The sequence below is a fragment of the Oncorhynchus gorbuscha genome, linkage group LG22 (genome assembly GCF_021184085.1).
Source record: "Oncorhynchus gorbuscha isolate QuinsamMale2020 ecotype Even-year linkage group LG22, OgorEven_v1.0, whole genome shotgun sequence".
Taxonomy (NCBI): Eukaryota; Metazoa; Chordata; class Actinopteri; order Salmoniformes; family Salmonidae; genus Oncorhynchus; species Oncorhynchus gorbuscha.
The window spans coordinates 37,690,080-37,711,445 of NC_060194.1; the positions used below are offsets into that span (position 1 = coordinate 37,690,080).

The 21,366-nt window shown below is 45.7% G+C and overlaps 1 protein-coding gene across 1 annotated transcript in view; it reads right to left on the reverse strand.

Annotated features, from left to right (window-relative positions):
• LOC124009160 (potassium/sodium hyperpolarization-activated cyclic nucleotide-gated channel 2-like) overlaps positions 1 to 21,366 on the reverse strand; it is an 89,120-nt gene that overhangs the window by 63,341 nt on the left and 4,413 nt on the right. The window contains exons 2-3 of the mRNA XM_046320697.1: positions 13,813 to 14,236; positions 2,542 to 2,703 (exon numbers count right to left, since the gene is read on the reverse strand). Coding sequence (XP_046176653.1) covers positions 2,542 to 2,703; positions 13,813 to 14,236 — 586 coding nt within the window. The remainder of the gene's footprint in view (positions 1 to 2,541; positions 2,704 to 13,812; positions 14,237 to 21,366) is intronic.

The window sequence follows — 21,366 nt, forward strand, 5'->3', positions numbered from 1 at the left end:
GTTGCCCTTGATTATACACCGGGAGGGAGGAAGAGGGGGAGGGAAAGGGGGAAGAGGGAAGAGGGGGAAGTCAATGGCCTGACAGAGAGAGAGTGTCAGTTTGGGAGTTTATACAGTACACTATAAAGTATTCAGAACCCCTAGGTGTCTATTATAGAAGGATAAGGTTTTTACTTTGAGGTGGCCTGTCAGAATGCCTGTACCTGTCAGAGAAGGTCAAGAGGTTTATTACAGTCTGACATCACACTTATGGGAAATGACAATCACACTCCTGAGAGGTGGAGATGTTCAGCACCTTGCATTAGAGAGAGTGTCCTGGGAAATCCACACGAGTCCCACTGTTGTTATCACATTCTCAAACATGCCTTTCATATTAGCATTGTTACCTGATCAATCAACAAATCAACTAATATCTGTTCTGGTCACTTGAACCCTCACCTCACCCCTGCAATACCTCCCAAGGTCGTAAGATTGGGAAGCAGAGCCAAGGTAGTTTTCTCCTTTCTCAGCTGACCTGATATAAACAAATCTTGAGACACAAAACAGCTGGAAACACAGCTCAGATGACAGTCTTGACAGTCTAGTCTAATTCAATTGGATATCACAAACCAAGAGGGATTCGTCCCTTCATTACAGATAAAAGGAAAACTTTAATCTGCTTTCTCCATTTCATTGCTTTAGGCCCACCGGGGGACTCATTTGATGGGGTATTAGTTCTGTACGTCGATAAAAAGGAACACACGTCAACATCTGCCCTGCAGGAAAATGTAAAAATAACGGAACATTTACGTGACGTGGTGGTAGGCCCAATGACAGCAGAGGAGCAGAACCCAATCCGTTTAAAAACCCATTTGGAGCTGTGCCTGGTGGGTAGGGCAGAGGCTGGGAGACGGAGCGGTTTTCCCTGGGCATGTAAAAGGGCGGACTGACGGATGGACCTATAAACACTCAGCTTTTACCTCCCAGAGAAAAGAGACAAGAACAAAGGAGCCTGCTGCCCGGGCACATTCCCATTCCTCCCTTTCCCTCTTAATCTTTCCTGCCATCGCCCCTCCCTGATGAGAAAAAGAGAGGGAGGGATGTAGGGATGCGGGGGGAGAGAGGGATGTGGAGGGAGGGAGAGATGGAGGGAGGGAGAGATGGAGGGAGGGATGCGTAGGGAGAGAGGGATGTGGAGGGAGGGAGAGATGGAGGGATGTGGAGGGAGGGAGAGATGAAGGAAGGGATGCGTAGGGAGAGAGGGATGTGGAGGGAGGGAGAGATGGAGGGAGGAATGCGTAGGGAGAGAGGGATGTGGAGGGAGGGAGAGATGAAGGAAGGGATGCGGAGGGAGAGAGGGATGTGGAGGGAGGGAGAGATGGAGGGAGGGAGAGATGGAGGGAGGGATGCGTAGGGAGAGAGGGATGTGGAGGGAGGGAGAGATGGAGGGAGGAATGCGTAGGGAGAGAGGGATGTGGAGGGAGGGAGAGATGAAGGAAGGGATGCGGAGGGAGAGAGGGATGTGGAGGGAGGGAGAGATGAAGGGAGGGATGCGGAGGGAGAGAGGGATGTGGAGGGAGGGAGGGATGTGGAGGGTGGGAGGGATGTGGAGGGAGGGAGGGATGTGGAGGGAGGGAGAGATGGATGGAGGGAGAGAGAGATGAAGGGAGGGATGCGGAGGGAGAGAGGGATGTGGAGGGAGGGAGAGATGAAGGGAGGGATGCGGAGGGAGAGAGGGATGTGGAGGGAGGGAGGGATGTGGAGGGAGGGAGAGATGGATGGAGGGAGAGATGAAGGGAGGGATGCGGAGGGAGAGAGGGATGTGGAGGGAGAGAGAGATGAAGGGAGGGATGCGTAGGTGTGCATAAATCGTGTTGCCTGACTTGTTATTTTTCTCACCGTTCCCTCGCTCGTCTTCAGATGGCTGTGCTGGCTGTGTCTGGCTCACTGGCTGACTGTTCTAACAGTAGACGGTTCAAACAACCATCAATAGTACTAATCACTGGACTGATTTCTAGTTAAAACACATTGATGTGTTTTCCCAATAGGCCTTCTTCACAAAGCCTTCATCACGAGCAATATGATGAAGGTCTTTTGTTCTATTGATAAATCAACAACAGAATCTGTATCTGATAGATGTTTTTGTGTACCTGTGGGAGACTATTCTTATTGATTAGGAACCAAGCATTGATTAATGAATGGCTTCCTTTTTCCGCTCTAGTCGCTAGTTCTAACTATGAACGTATATAACAGGTTGAATCCCCCGCACACCCAAAATATATTACTGAAGGTGCTGAAAACTGGATAAACTGAAAAAAGGCTCTGCACACTTCCAGTCCGATACAAAGTTATTTTAATTGTATCTGAGCTTTCGGTCAATCAACCTTCATCAGAGCATAACTGTGCGTCACTGTGTATAATATGCTCTGATGAAGGTCAATTGAACGAAAGCTTAGCTACAATTAAAATAACTTTGTATCGAACTGGAAGTGTGCAGAGCCTTTTTTCTGTTTATCCAGTTTTACTTGTGAATGTAAAACATGTAATGAATCAAACACATACCACCATCTTGTTGAGGGAGACCCAGCAGTCCTGGGGGAAGTCCTGCAGCATGGGAACCAGGAATTGCAGACAGCCATCCCAGTGACACAGCAGCAGCATCATACCAATCAGGTTGAAGATACGCATTACTGCACTGGCCAGGTCATAGGTCATATGGAAGATCTAAAAACAGAGATGGAGAGACAAGGAATGAGTTAAGGCGGAGAGGAAGGATGTGTGTGTGTGTGTGTGTGTGTGTGTGTGTGTGTGTGTGTGTGTGTGTGTGTGTGTGTGTGTGTGTGTGTGTGTGTGTGTGTGTGTGTGTGTGTGTGTGTGTGTGTGTGTGTGTGTGTGTGTGTGTGTGTGTGTGTGTGTGTGTGTGTGTGTGTGTGTGTGTGAGAGAGTACGTGCGTGTGTGTGAGAGAGAGAGACATTGAGATATAGAGAAGCAGAGAGAGAGAAAAAATAGAGAGAGAATCACAGTCACAGAATTCTTCAAGATTTCCTGTTTAATTTGCTGCAAGATTCTCTAGTGATCAAGATGACAATCCCTAGAAGCAGGATTAAAGGAGAAGACTACAGTCAGCAGAACCATGTTGCCTGCTGTTCCTTTGGACCGAATTAAGAACGATTAATGAGAGGGGGAAGACAGCTTCCCATCAGTCGGCCATCAGATACACAGCAGGAACAGAGCAGACATGTGTTACAGCCAGATACAACACATGAATCAGAACTGTAACACACACGACAGGACTCCCTCACTCACTCCCACTCAAACACATACAGGTACACAAGTCTGTAGGCACAGCTGGATATACACGGCAGGTAGCCTAGTGGTGAGAGCTTAGGACTAGTAACCGAAAGGTTGCAAGATCAAATCCCCGAGCTGACAAGGTAAAAATCTGTTATTCTGCCCCTGAACAAGGCAGTTAACCCACTGTTCCTAGGATGTCATTCTAAATAACAATGTATTCTTAGCTGACTAGCCTAGTAAAATACTTTAAAAAAACCCAACCAGATAAAAGGGGTATGCTTCTCTAAACCCAACCAGATAAAAGGGGTGTGCTTCTCTAAACCCAACCAGATAAAAGGGGTATGCTTCTCTAAACCCAACCAGATAAAAGGGGTGTGCTTCTCTAAACCCAACCAGATAAAAGGGGTATGCTTCTCTAAACCCAACCAGATAAAAGGGGTATGCTTCTCTAAACCCAACCAGATAAAATTCACCCCAAAACATATGCATTTCTGAGCCCTAAGCAAGAAACCAAACTGGCCACAAGGACAATCATCTTTCAATGATCCCTGAGGAGGTATTAGTAAAATACAAGATGGAAGACTAAATGCTTCTCAGTCCTGGCACCCCAATTGTGGAACCAGAGTCCCCCTGATGCCAGGTCAGCAGAGTCCCTGCCCAATATCTGAAATCCTACCTCTTCAAAGAGCATCTTAAAAAATCCCATAGCACCCCCTCCTCCCCCCACTAAAAAAATTAATAAAACAGCACCCTTGTCTTTCACACTTGACTTTTTCCTACTTGCTGATAGATTCTTTATTGAGGAAAATTTTACTTACTATGACTGAGATATTTGGTTGTCCTACCTAGCTATCTTAAAATGAATGTACCTGTAAGTTGCTCTGGATAAAAGGACTTGCATGTAAATGTAAATGAGTATGGTGCATTGCTAATTTACAGTCACTGACTGATGACATCATACACGATCTCTACCACGGCTGTGATTGGACATGAATCACCAGTTGATCTTTCTTAATGCCACTTTAACCTTTTGGGGCTTCTGATAGTTGGTTTCTAATATGACCTGGCAACTTACAAAATACTGCACTTCAGCACATCTATTTATAGAGTCAACATGTCACTTATGATTAGTGAAATGCTGAGGAGGAGAGGAGATAGTCACAATACCAGAGCAATATTTACAGTATGCAGAGTTCTGCTAACTTAGTTTAAGACAGAATCAGAATGGGTGTCATGTTGGTAACAAAGGTTCCAAGAGAATTACATTCTACAGAGAATACCGATTAGAATGTTTCTGTCATGGAACGTTTGGTGCCAACATGGAGGACTGATTGGACAACTGTATGGCTCTAGTGAGGCACCATGGACCGCGGTTCTTATGGCGTTATGAGAAATCTGAAAATAGTGAACCAAAGAGAAGCAGAAATTGGACACATTTTGAGGCAGATTCTCTGGAATTCTGTGTGAAAATGTAATCACCAAAATTACTCATTCAATTAGACCCTCAAGTCTTCAAACCAACATTTTGTTTTTGTGTGGGAAACAATAAACACTCACATAATCAATTGGAGGAGTGAATAGCAGCTACTACAACAAGCACAACAACAACAACAACGGCAAAAGCAAACTGCTACTAACTACAACACAAACAGTTATGTCGCCATGGCAATTCCCATTAGTTTGAAGTGGAACTACTTTGTAGAAATGAAACAAACAGCTAGTCATTATATCGGTCTAAAATATAAAATGTGCACTTTATGCTTCAAACCCATCTTTATAAGAGGTCTAAAATAGGGTATTTTTCGACTCAAAATTCAAATGATCTAGAGTAAGTCATTGTTGGCAGAATTAAATGTATGCAGTCAATGCGTGATTAATAAAATTCACCAATAAATCGCTAGGTAGTCTAATAAATATTGCTATATCAGGTTGTAAATCACAGCTAGCACATTGTTAACTGCCTCCAGCCATTCAGGAGATGAACTGCTTCAGTTTCAATGACCCAATGCTTTGCACAAAAACGGATTGAAAAGGGCAGTGATTGGGAATCTCAACACAATAAATCTAGCTATGCAGTCCTGTTACGTGGCTAGTGCTATAGCTAGATTATTTATTTATGCAGGCCTTCTTATTTAGCAAGCTAGCTATATGGCTTGACAGCTAGCTAGAACCTAAACTGACACAGAGCCTTGTACCGTAGCTCGCTAGCTAGCTGCTGGAAGGATGTGATGTTATCGCCTGGACAAGTGTGTGAGTGGAAGACTTTCCCCCAATGTTTAATTTTCAGCCTCGGTGGCTACAGCTATTAGGATCACTAAGCTACTCATGTATTTGGCATTGATCAAATGAGCAGGCAGGCAAGCTCTGAAACCCCATTCACTTGTGGGTTATTATGGGACTGGGGGCAGGCTGCAAGAGGCTGAGCAGGCTTCCTCATCGTATTCACAGTGCAGTTTTGGCTACGAACTGAAAAAGTTTGAGGGTTTGCCTACCACCCACTGTGCTAGACTTTAGCACATCGGGCTCAGGCTAGATAACCTTGTTGTTATTATTGTGCGTAGGCAACTTTACTTATTTATTTGTGTATATATATATTTATTTTCATCAAAGAAAACAGTGTGCAGGTGTGGTTGGAAGCCCAAGGGCTTATAGGAAAACCACACCACAAACAAACAATATACAATAAATACGTTTTTTTTTAAGGTTTGTTTAAAAATGATAACAAAACCTACTAATTATACATGTATAAATCAATCAGTAATGACGAAAATATATATACTGTTTTGTTTAAATGTGTGGGTGCATTGTGTGGATGTGAGTGTGTGAGAGTTAGGCTATATGGAGGAGATTACTGAGTAGTTTGGTTCATCAGGCTGAACCCCAGTCTTCCCTTGATGTTATTGAGGGATGATGATGTGTGGCAGTGTCTTGTGTTATATAGATGGATTTCAGAATGAACCAGGAAGAATCCAACCAAGGGAGAGATAGCCCCCCTGTTGGTTGTTTGATCAACAGGACTGTAAAGTTCCCAAAAGTAAGACTCCCATGGTATTTATATATTTGCAGAAAACCAAATCAGGTTTATTTTGTGACTTTTGCTCCTGCTTTCTAAACAATGATCTAAACAAAGTTGCTCTGTTCTGATGCCAGTAAACACAGCCCAGCGCAGTGCAACAGCTGTCAGCAAAGTGACTGGCACAAACACTCACAACCCTAAACAGAGGAGAAGCACGTCTAGCAACATACTTAACACTTCCTCTCAAAACTCCACTCCACACTCTTAGAAAGGGTTCTTCGGCAGTCCCCATAGGAGCTGGAGGAAAATATTTGCAGTTCTTAATATGATAACTGATGATCAATGGGCCCCATGCCACTCGGTAATTCGATCATGCTTACAACATGTTTAGATAGCTGGCCGCTAGACTAACTTACCAATATAAAAACCATTTGGTGATATGGGCTAATTGAGTGAATGCTGACGCACAACCAAATATAGAAATGGTGTATTCTATTATTCTAACTCTCAATAGTAAGTTGAGACCCCGACTGAGTACCATATATCTTTTTTGCCTGTTTAACACCAGCCCATCTTAGCACTCATCTTCCATGCATGCCAAGTATCCTCCTCTACCCATCATGCACCGCTCTGTGTGTTTGTCGCATAATGTCTTCAGAAAATCCAATTATCCAAAGGTCATGTGCACACACAGGGCCCAGTGCATCCATCCACCATCCGCCATCCACACCAGGGGCCCAACCAAGCACAAAGTACCCCTTCAAAAAATGAATCGAGCAGAGGCATATACTGTATGTACTGTAGATGAACAAATAACTAGATATGAAGGCCGAAGGAAAAAACAGCTAATCAGAAATCCATTCCCGAAGCCAACAAAGAGACAGAAAATGTATGGAAACACAATTAAACCCATACGAGGAACGCTAGCCTAACTGAATTATAGGTTGGTAATAATAACAATTAGCAAGACATACAGTATGATCATAGTGAGCACCCCCTCCGGTGTACCATATTATCACCCCTCCACCCCACCTGCACCTCCTCAGGGGTCTTAATTGATTAAATGTGTTTGCATCTCTAAAATGCTGCCTATGAAGACGAGCTGACACCTTCTGGGATTCACAGGTCAAAGGGGGAGACGGTGACGACAGGTGATTAGGATGCAAAGTGTGTTTAAAAGCTTAAACCATCCTGCCAACAACATCACACATATTTCAGTGAGAACAGCAAAGCAAACCTCCTGGCCCTTGACAAACGACTGGGAGAAAACTAACATATGCAGCTTGCAGACAGGGCCGGGTCCAGACTGATCATCTGTCTCACAGCTTATTGGGCATCAGCCAACAACTAAATGTCTGAGAAGGAACTCAGTGACCTAACAGCACCTATAAACAGATCTGCTTTTTTATTCATTTATGCAGAAGTCCAAATAGATTGGGGACCAAGAGTTCCTGGTTACAGAACAGTGTGGTGTGCTGGTTGAATATTCTATGCTTGACAGAGCATTCTATGATTGTCTACCTAGACAACTTGTCTAGACAACCTTTAGCACAATTCACTACCCCTCACTCCCCCTCAATACCTCTCACTAGCTCTCAATACCCAATTCACTAGCTTCAATTCACTACCCCTCACTCCCCCTCAATACCTCTCACGAGCTCTCAATACCCAATTCACTAGCTTCAATTCACTACACCTCTCTACCCAATTCCCTATCTACAATTCACTACCCCCTCAATACCCAATTCACTATCTTCAATTCACTACGCCTCTCTACCCAATTCATTATCTACAATTCACTACCCTCACTACCCAATTCACTATCTACAATTCACTATCTTCAATTCTCTACCCCTCACGACCCAATTCACTATCTACAATTCATTATCTACAATTCACTACCCATCACTACCCAATTCACAACCCCTCACTGCCCAACTCACTATTTACAATTCACTATCTACAATTCACTACCCCTCACTACACCTGGAGTAAAGCACTTTAGACCTACAGTGGAAAGCGTGGTAAAAAATCCAATCCATTATAATTATTGCCATAGGACATTTATCTCATTGTTTATAAATGACTTCTGTGTAATGCTGTCCTACCTCCCTACTGTACCTTCTCTCTGACAATAATTGTACTTTTCTAGCATAGCCATTAAGTTAAGGCCGGGAATCGTATGGGACCTCAAACTACAATATTATCACTATACTTAGGTGCCAATACGATATGTATTTCGATTCTCATGATTCTCATGATTCTATATCAAATCAAATCAAATTGTATTAGTCATGCGCCAAATACAACAGGTGTAGAATAAGAGATAAAACTAACAAGTAATTAAAGAGCAACAGTAAAAAAATAACAATATATACAAGGGGGTGCCGGTACAGAGTCAATGTGCGGGGGCACCGGTTAGTTGAGGTAGTATGTACATGCCTATACATAAATGACAACAGAGAGTGGCAGTGGTGTGGAGGGGGGCAATGCAAATAGCCTTGGTAGCCATTTGACAACATCAGGAGTCTTATGGCTTGGGGGTAGAAGCTGTTTAGAAGCCTCTTAGACCTAGACTTGGCGCTCCGGTACAGCTTGTCCTGTTATTTAGCAGAGAGAACAGTCTATGACTAAGATGGCTGGAGTCTTTGACAATTTTAGGGCCTTCCTCTGACACTGCCTGGTATAGAGGTCCTGAATGGCAGGAAGCTTGGCCCCAGTGATGTACTGGGCCGTACACACTACCTTCTGTAGTGCCTTGCGGTTGGAGCCCAAGCAGTTGCCATACCAGGCAGTGATCAACCCATCAGGATGCTCTCGAGGGTGCAGCTGTAAAACCTTTTGAGGATCTGAAGACCCATGCAAAATCTTTTCAGTCTCCTGAGGAGGAATAGGTTTTATCATGCACGCTTCACTACTGTCATGGTGTGCTTGGAACATGTTAGTTTGTTGGTGATGTGGACACCAAGGAACTTGAATCTCTCAATCTGCTCCACTGCAGCCCCGTCGCTGAGAATGGAGCCGTGCTTGGTCCTCTTTTTCCTGTAGTCCACAATCATCTCCTTTGTCTTGATTTACATTTACATTACATTTAAGTAATTTAGCAGACGCTCTTATCCAGAGCGACTTACAAATTGGTGCATTCACTTGATCACGTTGAAGGAGAGGTTATTGTTCTGGCAACACACAGCCAGGTCTCTGTCTTGTTTTTGTCGGTGATCAGGCTTTTGTGTCATTGGCAAATTTAATGATGGTGTTGGAGTCGTGCCTGTGCGTGCAGTCATGAGTGAACAGGGAGTACAGGAGGGGGCTGGGCACGCACCCCTGAGGGGCCCCTGTGTTGAGGATCAGCGTGGCGGATATGTTGTTACCTACCCTTAACACTTGGGGGCGGCCAGTCAGGAAGTCCAGGATCCAGTTGCAGAGGGAGGTGTTTAGTCCCAGGGTCCTTAGCTTAGTGATGAGCTTTGAGGGCACTATGGTGTTGAACGCTGAGCTGTAGTCAATGAATAGCATTCTCACATCGGTGTTCCTTTTGTCCAGGCGGGAAAGGGCAGTGTGGAGTGCAATAGAGACTGCATCATCTGTGGATCTGTTGGGGCGGTATGAAAATTGGAGTGGGTCAAGGATTTCTGGGATAATGGTGTTGATGTGATCCATGACCAGCCTTTCAAAGCACTTCATGGCCACGGACATGAGTGCTATGGGTCGGTAGTCATTTAGGCAGGTTACCTTAGTGTTCTTGGGCACAGGCACTATGGTGGTCTGCTTAAAACATGTTGGTATTACGGACTCGGACAGGGAGAGGTTGAAAATGTTAGTGAAGACACTTGCTAGTTGGTCAGCACATGCTCGCAGTACACGTCCTGATAATCTGTCTGGCCCTGCGGCCTTGTGAATGTTGACCTGTCTAAAGGTCTTACTCATATCGGCTGCGGAGAGTGTGATCACACAGTCTTCCGGTATAGCTGGTGCTCTCATGCATGTTTCAGTGTTATTTGCCTCAAAGTGAGCATAGAAGTAGTTTAGCTCGTCCAGTAGGCTTGTGTCACTGGGCAGTTCTCGGCTGTGCTTCCCTTTGTTATCTGTAATGGTTTCCAGGCCCTGCCACATCTGACGAACGTCAGAGCCAATGTAGTACGACTCGATCTTAGTCCTGTATTGACGCTTGCCTGTTTGATGGTTCATCGGAGGGCATAGCGGGATTTCTTATAAGCTTCCGGGTTAGAGTCCTGGTCCTTGAAAGCGGAGGCTCTAGCCTTTTATCTCAGTGCGGATGTTGCCTGTAATCCAAAGCTTCTGGTTGGGGTATGTATGTACAGTCACTGTGGGGACGACGTCATCGATGCACTTATTGATGAAGCCAATGACAGATGTGGTGTACTCCTCAATGCCATTGGAGGAATCCCGGAACATATTCCAGTCTGTGCTAGCAAAACAGTCCTGTAGCTTAGCATCTGCTTCATCTGATCACTTTTTTATTCATCTAGTCACTGGTTCTTCCTGCTATAATTTTTGCTTGTAAACAGGAATCAGGAAGATGGAATTATGGTCAGATTTGCCAAATGGAGAGCGAGGGAGAGCTTTGTATGCATCTCTATGTGTGGAGTATAGGTGGTCCAGAGTTATTTTCCCTCTGGTTGCACATTTAACATGCTGATAGAAATTTGGTAAAACTGATTTAAGATTCCCTGCATTAAAGTCCCCGGGCTACTAGGAACGTCGCCTCTGGACTCATTCTATGCTATCTTAGTGCCAGCCATTGACTATGCTCTGTAAACAGCTACAAATAATATCGATGAAAAGTCTCTCGGTAGGTAGTGTGGTCTGCAGCTTATCATGAGAAACTCTACCTCAGGTGAGCAACAGCTCGAGACTTCCTTAGATATCGTGCACCAGCTGTTGTTTACAAAAATACATAGACCGCCCCCCTTTGTCTTACCAGACGCCGCTGTTCTATCCTGCCGGTACATCGTATAACCAGTCAGCTGTATGTTGATAATGTCGTCGTTCAGCCATGACTCCGTGAAGCATAAGATGTTACAGTTTTGAATGTCCCATTGGTAGTTTAATCTTCCCAGTCACTCGTCCATTTTATTGTCCAAGGATTGCATGTTTGCTAGCAGAATTGAGGGAAGTGGGGGTTTATTCGATCGCCTCCGACTTCTCAGAAGGCTGCCCGCTCTCCAGCGTCTCTTTCTCCTTCTCCTCTTCACGCAGATGACTGGGGTCGGGGCCTGTTCCCGAGCGAGCCGTATATCCTCCGGATCCATCTTACTCAATACTGTGATTTTATTGCAATTCGATGTTCCAAACATATTGCTCAACATATGTTTGCCGCAGACGGACAAGAGAAAGCCATGAGAATTAGTTTTAATCTATCAAGGAAATAAAAGTGCTGAAAACAAATTGTCTCCCTACTTAAAAATAAAATGGAGAACAAGCTATGAAGGGAAAATACTGGACGTGTAACTATCGATTTTTCCTCCTCATCACTAATAGCCATCTAGCTTTATTAGCATTTCCATCTATAGTGACTATCTTAAACCATGTAGCATGTAGCCATGATGCTGTGAGTGGGCACTACAGATTAATAGTGGATGAGATGAGTTTCCATGTTACAAGCTCTAAGAGTCCAAGTGAATGGTGCTCTATGTCTACTATCATTACAATCATTCATCCTTTCACCATGACCACAAATAGTGTATGAGGCGAGGTCGAGCAGTGGTGGTGGTCCTACCTCTTTCCACTAGTGGATGTAGTGTTTAGGGGTGTGGAGTGGTGGTCCTACCTCTTTCCACTAGTGGATGTATCGTTTAGATGCGGGGGTGGGGGGTGTGGAGTGGTGGTCCTACCTCTTCCCACTAGTGGATGTAGTGTTTAGGGGCGGGGGTGGGGGGTATGGGTGGTGGTCCTACCTCTTCCCACTGGTGGATGTAGTGTTTAGGGGTGGGGGGTGGTGGTCCTACCTCTTCCACTAGTGGATGTAGTGTTTAGGGGCGGGGGGTGGTGGTCCTATCTCTTCCCACTAGTGGATGTAGTGTTTAGGGGCGGGGTGGGGGGTGGTGGTCCTATCTCTTCCCACTAGTGGATGTAGCGTTTAGGGGCAGGGGTGGGGGTCCTATCTCTTCCCACTAGTGGATGTAGTGTTTTGGGGCGGGGTGGGGGGTGGTGGTCCTATCTCTTCCCACTAGTGGATGTAGCGTTTAGGGGCAGGGGTGGGGGTCCTATCTCTTCCCACTAGTGGATGTAGTGTTTAGGGGCGGGGTGGGGGTGGTGGTCCTATCTCTTCCCACTAGTGGATGTAGTGTTTAGGGGCGGGGTGGGGGTGGTGGTCCTATCTCTTCCCACTAGTGGATGTAGTGTTTAGGGGCGGGGTGGGGGGTGGTGGTGGTCCTATCTCTTCCCACTAGTGGATGTAGTGTTTAGGGGCGGGGTGGGGGGTGGTGGTCCTATCTCTTCCCACTAGTGGATGTAGTGTTTAGGGGCGGGGTGGGGGTGGTGGTCCTATCTCTTCCCACTAGTGGATGTAGTGTTTAGGGGCGGGGTGGGGGTGGGGGTCCTATCTCTTCCCACTAGTGGATGTAGTGTTTAGGGGCGGGGTGGGGGTGGTGGTCCTATCTCTTCCCACTAGTGGATGTAGTGTTTAGGGGCGGGGTGGGGGTGGTGGTCCTATCTCTTCCCACTAGTGGATGTAGTGTTTAGGGGCGGGGGTGGGGGTCCTATCTCTTCCCACTAGTGGATGAAGTGTTTTGGGGTGGGGTGGGGGTGGTGGTCCTATCTCTTCCCACTAGTGGATGTAGCGTTTAGGGGCGGGGGTGGGGGTATGGGTGGTGGTCCTACCTCTTCCCACTAGTGGATGTAGTGTTTAGGGGCGGGGGTGGGGGTCCTATCTCTTCCCACTAGTGGATTTAGTGTTTAGGGGTGGGGTGGTGGTCCTACCTCTTCCCACTAGTGGATGTAGCGTTTAGATGCGGGGGTGGGGGTGTGGGGTGGTGGTCCTACCTCTTCCCACTAGTGGATGTAGCGTTTAGGGGCGGGGGTGGGGGTGGGGGTCCTATCTCTTCCCACTAGTGGATGTAGTGTTTAGGGGCGGGGCGGGGTCCTATCTCTTCCCACTAGTGGATGTAGTGTTTAGGGACGAGGGTGGGGGTGGTGGTCCTATCTCTTCCCACTAGTGGATGTAGTGTTTAGGGGCAGGGGTGGGGGTTCTATCTCTTCCCACTAGTGGATGTAGTGTTTAGGGGCGGGGTGGGGGGTGGGGGTGGGGCTCCTATCTCTTCCCACTGGTGGATGTAGTGTTTAGGGGCGGGTGTGGGGGGTCCTACCTCTTCCCACTGGTTGATGTAGCGTTTAGGGGTGGGGGGGTCCTACCTCTTCCCACTGGTTGATGTAACGTTTAGGGGTGGGGGGGGGGTCCTACCTCTTCCCACTGGTGGATGTAGTGTTTAGGGGCGGGTGTGGGGGGGTCCTACCTCTTCCCACTGGTTGATGTAGCGTTTAGGGGTGGGGGGGGTCCTACCTCTTCCCACTGGTGGATGTAGCGGATGAGCCGGGACAACCTCAGCAGCCTCAGCAGGCTCAGGATCTTAGTGAAGCGTACGATCCTCAGGGCCCTGGCCGTCTTATACATCTCAGAGTCGATCCCCTTCTCCACGATCAGGAAGATATAATCCACGGGGATGGAGGAGACAAAGTCCACGATGAACCAGGTCTTCAGGTACGTCTTCTTGATGGTCTTGGGGTCCAGGATGATGTCAGAGTTGTCCTCGATGATGATGCCAGTGCGGAAGTTGAGGACCAGGTCCATGAGGAAGAAGGTGTCGGAGATGACGTTGAAGATGATCCAGGGAGTGGTCGTCCCATCGTTGAAGAAGGTGATGCCCACCGGGATGACAATCAGGTTACCCACCATGAAGAGAAGCATCGTGAAATCCCAGTAGAACCTGGAGAGAGAGGAAGAGAGAGAGCACACGCGCGCGAGTGTGTGTGTGTGTGTGTGTGCGTGCGTGCGTGCCGGCGTGTGTGTGTGTGTGTGTGTGTGTGTGTGTGTGTGTGTGTGTGTATGTGCGTGCGTGCGTGCGTGCGTGCCGGCGTGCCGGCGTGTGTGTGTGTGTGTGCGTGCGTGCGTGCGTGTGTGCGCGCGTGCCGGCGTATGTGTGTGTGTGTGTGTGCGCGTGTGTGTGTGTGTGTGCGTGCGTGTGAGTGTGTGTAGGCAGGAAAGGGAGAATCGAGAGGAGGAGGAAAGGGGTGGAGTAGAGGACAAAAACAGAGTGAGCGAGAACAGACAGCGAAGCTGACAGGCAGAGGAGACATCCTAACAAAGGCTGGTGAGAGTGGAAACAAACTACATAGACCTACAATAGATGAGGGTGAAGGATAATATTAAGCTAATTACTATTGATGAAGTAAAATGAGTATGATTGTTGTAAATCATTGTTTTAGTAAAAAATATTAACCTATTATTATTGTAGTAAACATAGGCCTATGCGTGTGTTCGTGTGTGTGCGAGTGTGTGTGTCCTCACGGTCCACATTGTTCCATAAAGTGTTATCAGTTTTTCAAATCAGATTTTACTGCTTGCATGAGTTACTTGATGGGGAATAGAGTCCCATGTAGTCATGGCTCTGTTTAGTACTGTGTGTTTCCAGAGTCTGTTCTGTACTTGGGGACTGTGAAGAGACCTCTGGTGGCATGTCTTGTGTGGTATGCATGGGTGTCTGAGCTGTGTGCTAGTTGTTTGATCAGACAGCTTGGTGCATTTAACATGTCAATGCCCCCCACAAAAAAAAGTAGTGATAAAGTAAATCTGTCCTCTACTTTGAGCCAGGAGAGATTGACATGCATGTTATTGATGTTAACTCTCCGAGTACATTTAAGTGCCATCTGTGCTGCTCTGTCCTGGGCCAACTGTAATTTGCCTATGTGGCATTTGGCCATATGACTGGGCAATAGTCCAGGTACAACAAAACTAGGTCATTTATTAAGGACAGACCTCTCCCCATCTTAGCTACCATCGTATCAATATGTTTTGACCATGACCGTTTGCAATCCAGGGTTACTCCAAGCAGTTGAGTATCCTCACCGCTCAATTTCCACATGATTCATTACAAGTTTTTGTTGAGGTTTAGGGTTTAGTGAATGATTTGTCCCAAATACAATGCGTATTACTTGCCACCCATTCTAAAACTGACTGGGCTCTTTGTTAAGTGTTGCAGTGATTTCACTTGCTGTGGTAGCTGATGTATAGTGTGGAGTCATCAGCAAACATAGACACACAGGCTTTACTCAGTGCCAATGGCAGGTCATTAGTAAAGATTTAAAATAGTAAAGGGCCTAGACAGCTGCCCTGGGGAATGCCCGACTATACCTGGATTATGTTGGAGAGGCTTCCATTTAAAAAAAAACACCCTCTGTGCTCTGTTAGACAGAACGCTCGAACCACGCTATAGCAGGGATGTAAAGCCATAACGCATCCGTTTTTCCAGCAGCAGATTATGACGATAATGTCAAAATCTCCACTGAATTATGATGATAACGTCAAAATCTCCACTGAAGTCTAACAATACAGCTCCAACAATTTTCTAATAATCAATTTATTTCAGCCACTCATCAGTCATTTGTGTAAGTGCTGATAGTCAGTTGATCATTTGTTTACTGTGAAATAGCCTTGTATCTGGTCAAACACAATTTTTCCTAAAAGTTTACTAATGATCGGTAGAGCAAGTAAGGGATGCTTTGATATTCTTGGGTAGCCGAATGACTTTTCCTTCCCTCCAGGCCTGAGGGCACACGTTCCTGTAGGCTTAGATTGAAAAGATGGCAAAAAGGAGTGGCAATATACAGAGCCTTCAGAAAGTGTTCAAACCCTTTGGCTTATTCCACATTCTGTTGTGTTACAGCCTGAATTCAAATTGGGGAAAAATATATATATAATCCTACCCATCAACACACAATACCCCACAAGGATAAAGTAAATACATGTTTTTAGACATTTAAGCATATATATTGAAAATTAAAAACAGAAATATTTAATTTAAATAAGTATTCACACCCCTGAGTCAATAGAGTTGAAATCGGAAGTTTACATACCTCTTAGCCAAATACATTTAAACTCAGTTTTTCACAATTCCTGACATTTAGTCCTAGTAAAAATTCCCTGTCTTAGGTCAGTTAGGATCACCACTTTATTTTAAGGATGTGAAATGTCAGAATAATAATAGAGAGAATGATTTATTTCAGATTTAATTTCTTTCATCACATTCCCAGTGGGTCAAAAGTTTACATACACTCATTTAGTATTTGGTAGCATTGCCTTTAAATTGTTTAACTTGGGTCAAACGTTTCGGGTCACCTTCCACAAGCTTAAGTTGGGTGAATTTTGGCTCATTCCTCCTGACAGAGCTGGTGTGACTGAGTCAGGTTTCTAGGCCTCCTTGCTCACACACGCTTTTTCAGTTCTGCCAACAAATTTTCTATAGGTTTGAGGTCAAGGCTTTGTGATGGCCACTCCAATACCTTGACTTTGCTGTACTTAAGCCATTTTTCCACAACTTTGGAAGTATGCTTGGGGTCATTGTCCATTGGAAGACCCCTTTGCGACCAAGCTTTAACTTCCTTACTAATGTCTTGAGACGTTGCTTCGATATATCTACATAATTTTCCTTCCTCAGGATATCATCTATTTTGTGAAGTGCACCAGCAAAACACCCCCACAACATGATGCTGCCACCCCCGTGCTTCACGTTTGGGATGGTGTTCTTCGGTTTGCAAGCCCCCCCTTTTTCCTCCAAACATAACGATGGTCATTATAGCCAAACAGTTATATTTTTGTTTCATCAGACCAGAGGACAGTTCTCCAAACAGTATGATCGGTGTCCCCATGTGCAGTTGCAAACCGTAACCTGGATTTTTTATTGTGGTTTTGGAGCAGTGCCTTCTTCCTTGCTGAGCGGCCTTTCAGGTTATGTCGATATAGGACTCGTTTTACTTTGGATATAGATGTTTTTGTACCTGTTTCCTCCAGCATCTTCACAAGGTCTTTTGCTGTTGTTCTGGGATTGATTTGCACTTTTCTCACCAAAGTACATTCAACTCCAGGAGAGAGAACGCTCCTTCCAGAGCGGTACGACGGCTGTGTGGTCCCATGGTGTTTATACTTGCGTACTATTGTTTGTACAGATGACCGTGGTACATTCAGGCGTTTGGAAATTGCTCCCAAGGATGAACCAGATTTGTGGAGGTCTACAATTCTTTTTTTGAGGTCTTAGCTGAATTATTTTGATTTTCCCATGATCTCAAACAAAGAGGCACTTAGCCTATCAGAAGCTTCTATAGCCATGACATCATTTTCTGGAATTTCCCAAGCTGTTTAAAGGCACAGTCAACTTAGTGTGTGTAAACTTCTGAACAACTGGAATTGTGATACAGTGAATTATAAGTGAAATAATCTGTCTGTAAACAATTGTTGGAAAAATTACTTGTGTCATGCACAAAGTCGATGTCCTAACCGACTTGCCAAAACTTTTGGCAAGTTTGTTAACAAGAAATTTGTTTGTTAACAAGAAATTTGTGGAGTGGTTGAAAAACTAGTTTTAATGACTCCAACCTAAGTGTATGTAAACTTCCAACTTCAACTGTACATGTTAGAATCACCTTCGGCAGAGATTACAGCTGTGAATCTTTCTGGGTAAATCTCTGAGAGATATGCACACTTGGATTGTACAATATTTGCCCATTATTCTTCACGAAATTCTTCAACCTCTGTCAAATTTGTTGTTTATCATTGCTAGACAACCATTTTCAAGTGTTGACATAGATTTTCAAGCAGATTTAAATCAAAACTGTAACTCGGCCACTCGGGTACATTTACTGTCTTCTCTGTACGCAACTCCAGTGTATATTTGGCCTTGTGTTTAAGGTAATTTCATGCTGGAAGGCGAATTCCGCTCCCAGCGTCTAGTGGAAAGCAGATTGAACTAGGTTTTCCTCTAGGATTTTGCCTGTGCTTAGCTCCATTCCATTTATGTTTTATCCTCGAAAACTCCCCAGTCCTTAATGATTAAAAGCATATCCATAACGTGATGCAGCCACCATTAAGCTTGAAAATGTGGAGAGGGGTACTCAGTAATGTGTTGCATTGGATTTACACAAAACATAACACTTTGTATTCAGGACAAAAAGTTAATTGATTCGCCACATTCTTTGCTGTATTACATTAGTTCCTTGTTGCAAACAGGATGCATGTTTTTATAATATGTTTATTCTGTACAGGCTTCCTTCTTTTCACTCTGTCAATTAGGTTAGTATTGTTGTTGATCCACAGCTATTAAACTCTGTAACTGTTTTAAAGTCACCATTGGCCTCATGGTGAAATCCCTGAGCGGTTTCCATCCTCTCCGGCAACTGAGTTAGGAAGGATGCCTGTATCTTTGTAGTGACTGGGTGTATGGATGCATCATCCAAAGGTTCATTAATAAATTCACCAGGCTCAAAGAGATATTCAATGTCTGCTTTCTTTTTACCCATCTACCAATAGGTGCCCTTCTTTGCGAGGCATTGAAAAACCTTCCTGGTCTTAGTTTTAAATTCACTGCTCGACTGAGGATACAGAGATGAGGTAGCTTGTCTGAGGGTAAAGAGATCAAATCAAATCACATTTTATTTGTCACTTGCGCTGAATACAACAGGTGTAGTAGACCTTACAGTGACATACTTACTTACAAGCACTGAGGGACTCATTCAAAAATCATGTTAAACACTATTATTGCACACAGTCCATGCAACTTATTATATGACTTGTTAATTACATTTTTACTCCTGAACGTATTTAGGCTTGCCATAACAAAGGGGTTGAATACTTACTGACTCAAGACATTTCAGCTTTCCACGTTTAATTCATTTGCAAAAATGTAAAAAACATCATTCCACTTTGACATTACAGGGTATTGTTTGTAGGTCAGTGACCATGAATCTCAATTTAATCCATTTTAAATGTAGGCTGGAACACAACGAAATGTGGGAAAAGTCAAGGGATGTGAATTCTTTCTGAAAGCCTTGTAGTCCACCATCATCCTTAGACATTTTCCCTCCAAGTTGTCAGACGCAGGTGACTTGTCATTGACAACAATCGTTGTTCACCTCTTCCACACTCACTTTAACAGAATTACAAATTGTGTGAATTGAACCATCTTATTTTTGCCCAAAATTGTATTTAAGGTCCTCCAAAGCTTTTTACAATCATTCTTTATAGAATGTATCTTTGTTTCATCGTACCTTTTCTTCTTCTTTTTATTTAGTTAAATGATTTCTCAATTGTCAGTACATACAATCCATTTAGCTGAGGTGTAAAGAGCAGGTTAAACGGTTGGGTGCTACTGATGACAGTCAGAGGTAGAGATAGAAGGGAGAGGTAGAGGCAGAGTGGAGGGAGAGGTAGAAGGGAGAGGTAGAGGTAGAAGGGAGATGTAGAGGGGAGAGGTAGAGGCAGAGGGGAGAGGTAGAGGCAGATGGTAGAGGTAGAGGGGAGAGGTAGAGGGGAGAGGTAGAGGCAGAGGGGAGAGGTAGAGGCAGAGGGGAGAGGTAGAGGCAGAGGGGAGAGGTAGAGGCAGAGGGGAGAGGTAGAGGCAGAGGGGAGAGGTAGAGGCAGATGGGAGAGGTAGAGGGGAGAGGTAGAGGGGAGAGGTAGAGGCAGAGGGGAGAGGTAGAGGCAGATGGTAGAGGGGAGAGGTAGAGGCAGAGGGGAGAGGTAGAGGCAGATGGTAGAGGGGAGAGGTAGAGGCAGAGGGGAGAGGTAGAGGCAGAGGGGAGAGGTAGAGGCAGAGGGGAGAGGTAGAGGCAGATGGTAGAGGAGAGAGGTAGAGGCAGAGGGGAGAGGTAGAGGCAGAGGGGAGAGGTAGAGGCAGAGGGGAGAGGTAGAGGCAGATGGTAGAGGGGAGAGGTAGAGGTAGAGGGGAGAGGTAGAGGGGAGAGGTAGAGGCAGAGGGGAGAGGTAGAGGCAGAGGGGAGAGGTAGAGGCAGATGGTAGAGGTAGAGGGGAGAGGTAGAGAGTAATGGTAGAGGTAGAGGGGAGAGGTAGAGGGGAGAGGTAGAGGCAGAGGGGAGAGGTAGAGGCAGATGGTAGAGGGGAGAGGTAGAGGGGAGAAGTAGAGGCAGAGGGGAGAGGTAGAGGCAGATGGTAGAGGGGAGAGGTAGAGGCAGAGGGGAGAGGTAGAGGCAGATGGTAGAGGGGAGAGGTAGAGGCAGAGGGGAGAGGTAGAGGCAGATGGTAGAGGGGAGAGGTAGAGGCAGAGGGGAGAGGTAGAGGCAGATGGTAGAGGGGAGAGGTAGAGGCAGAGGGGAGAGGTAGAGGCAGATGGTAGAGGGGAGAGGTAGAGGCAGAGGGGAGAGGTAGAGGCAGAGGGGAGAGGTAGAGGCAGAGGGGAGAGGTAGAGGCAGATGGTAGAGGGGAGAGGTAGAGGGGAGAGGTAGAGGCAGAGGGGAGAGGTAGAGGCAGATGGTAGAGGGGAGAGGTAGAGGCAGAGGGGAGAGGTAGAGGCAGAGGGGAGAGGTAGAGGCAGATGGTAGAGGTAGAGGGGAGAGGTAGAGAGTAATGGTAGAGGTAGAGGGGAGAGGTAGAGGCAGAGGGGAGGGAGAGGTAGAGGCAGAGGGGAGGGAGAGGTAGAGGCAGAAGGGAGAGGTAGGCTAGTGAGTGTTCAGATCCACACAGTCAGAGAGGGCTCACTGCAGGTGCAACGCTGAGTCATTACACTGCGACTGAAGCAACAAGGTGTGAATAAACCCTGTTAGTCATGTTATTTGTGAGAACTATGGCATGCCAACTCCTATGAGACTTGTATTTCTTGTGTTGCATAACTCTCCTGAAAACTATATGCTCAAATTACATACACTGAGTTGACCAAATATTAGGAACACCTTTCTAATATTGAGTTGTATCCCCCCCACCCGCACCTGCTTTTGCCCTCAGAACAGCCTCAATTCATTGGGGAATGGACTCTACATGGTGTTGAAAGCGTTCCACAGGGATGCTGGCCCATGTTGACTCCAATGCTTCCCACAGTTGTGTCAAGCTGGCTGG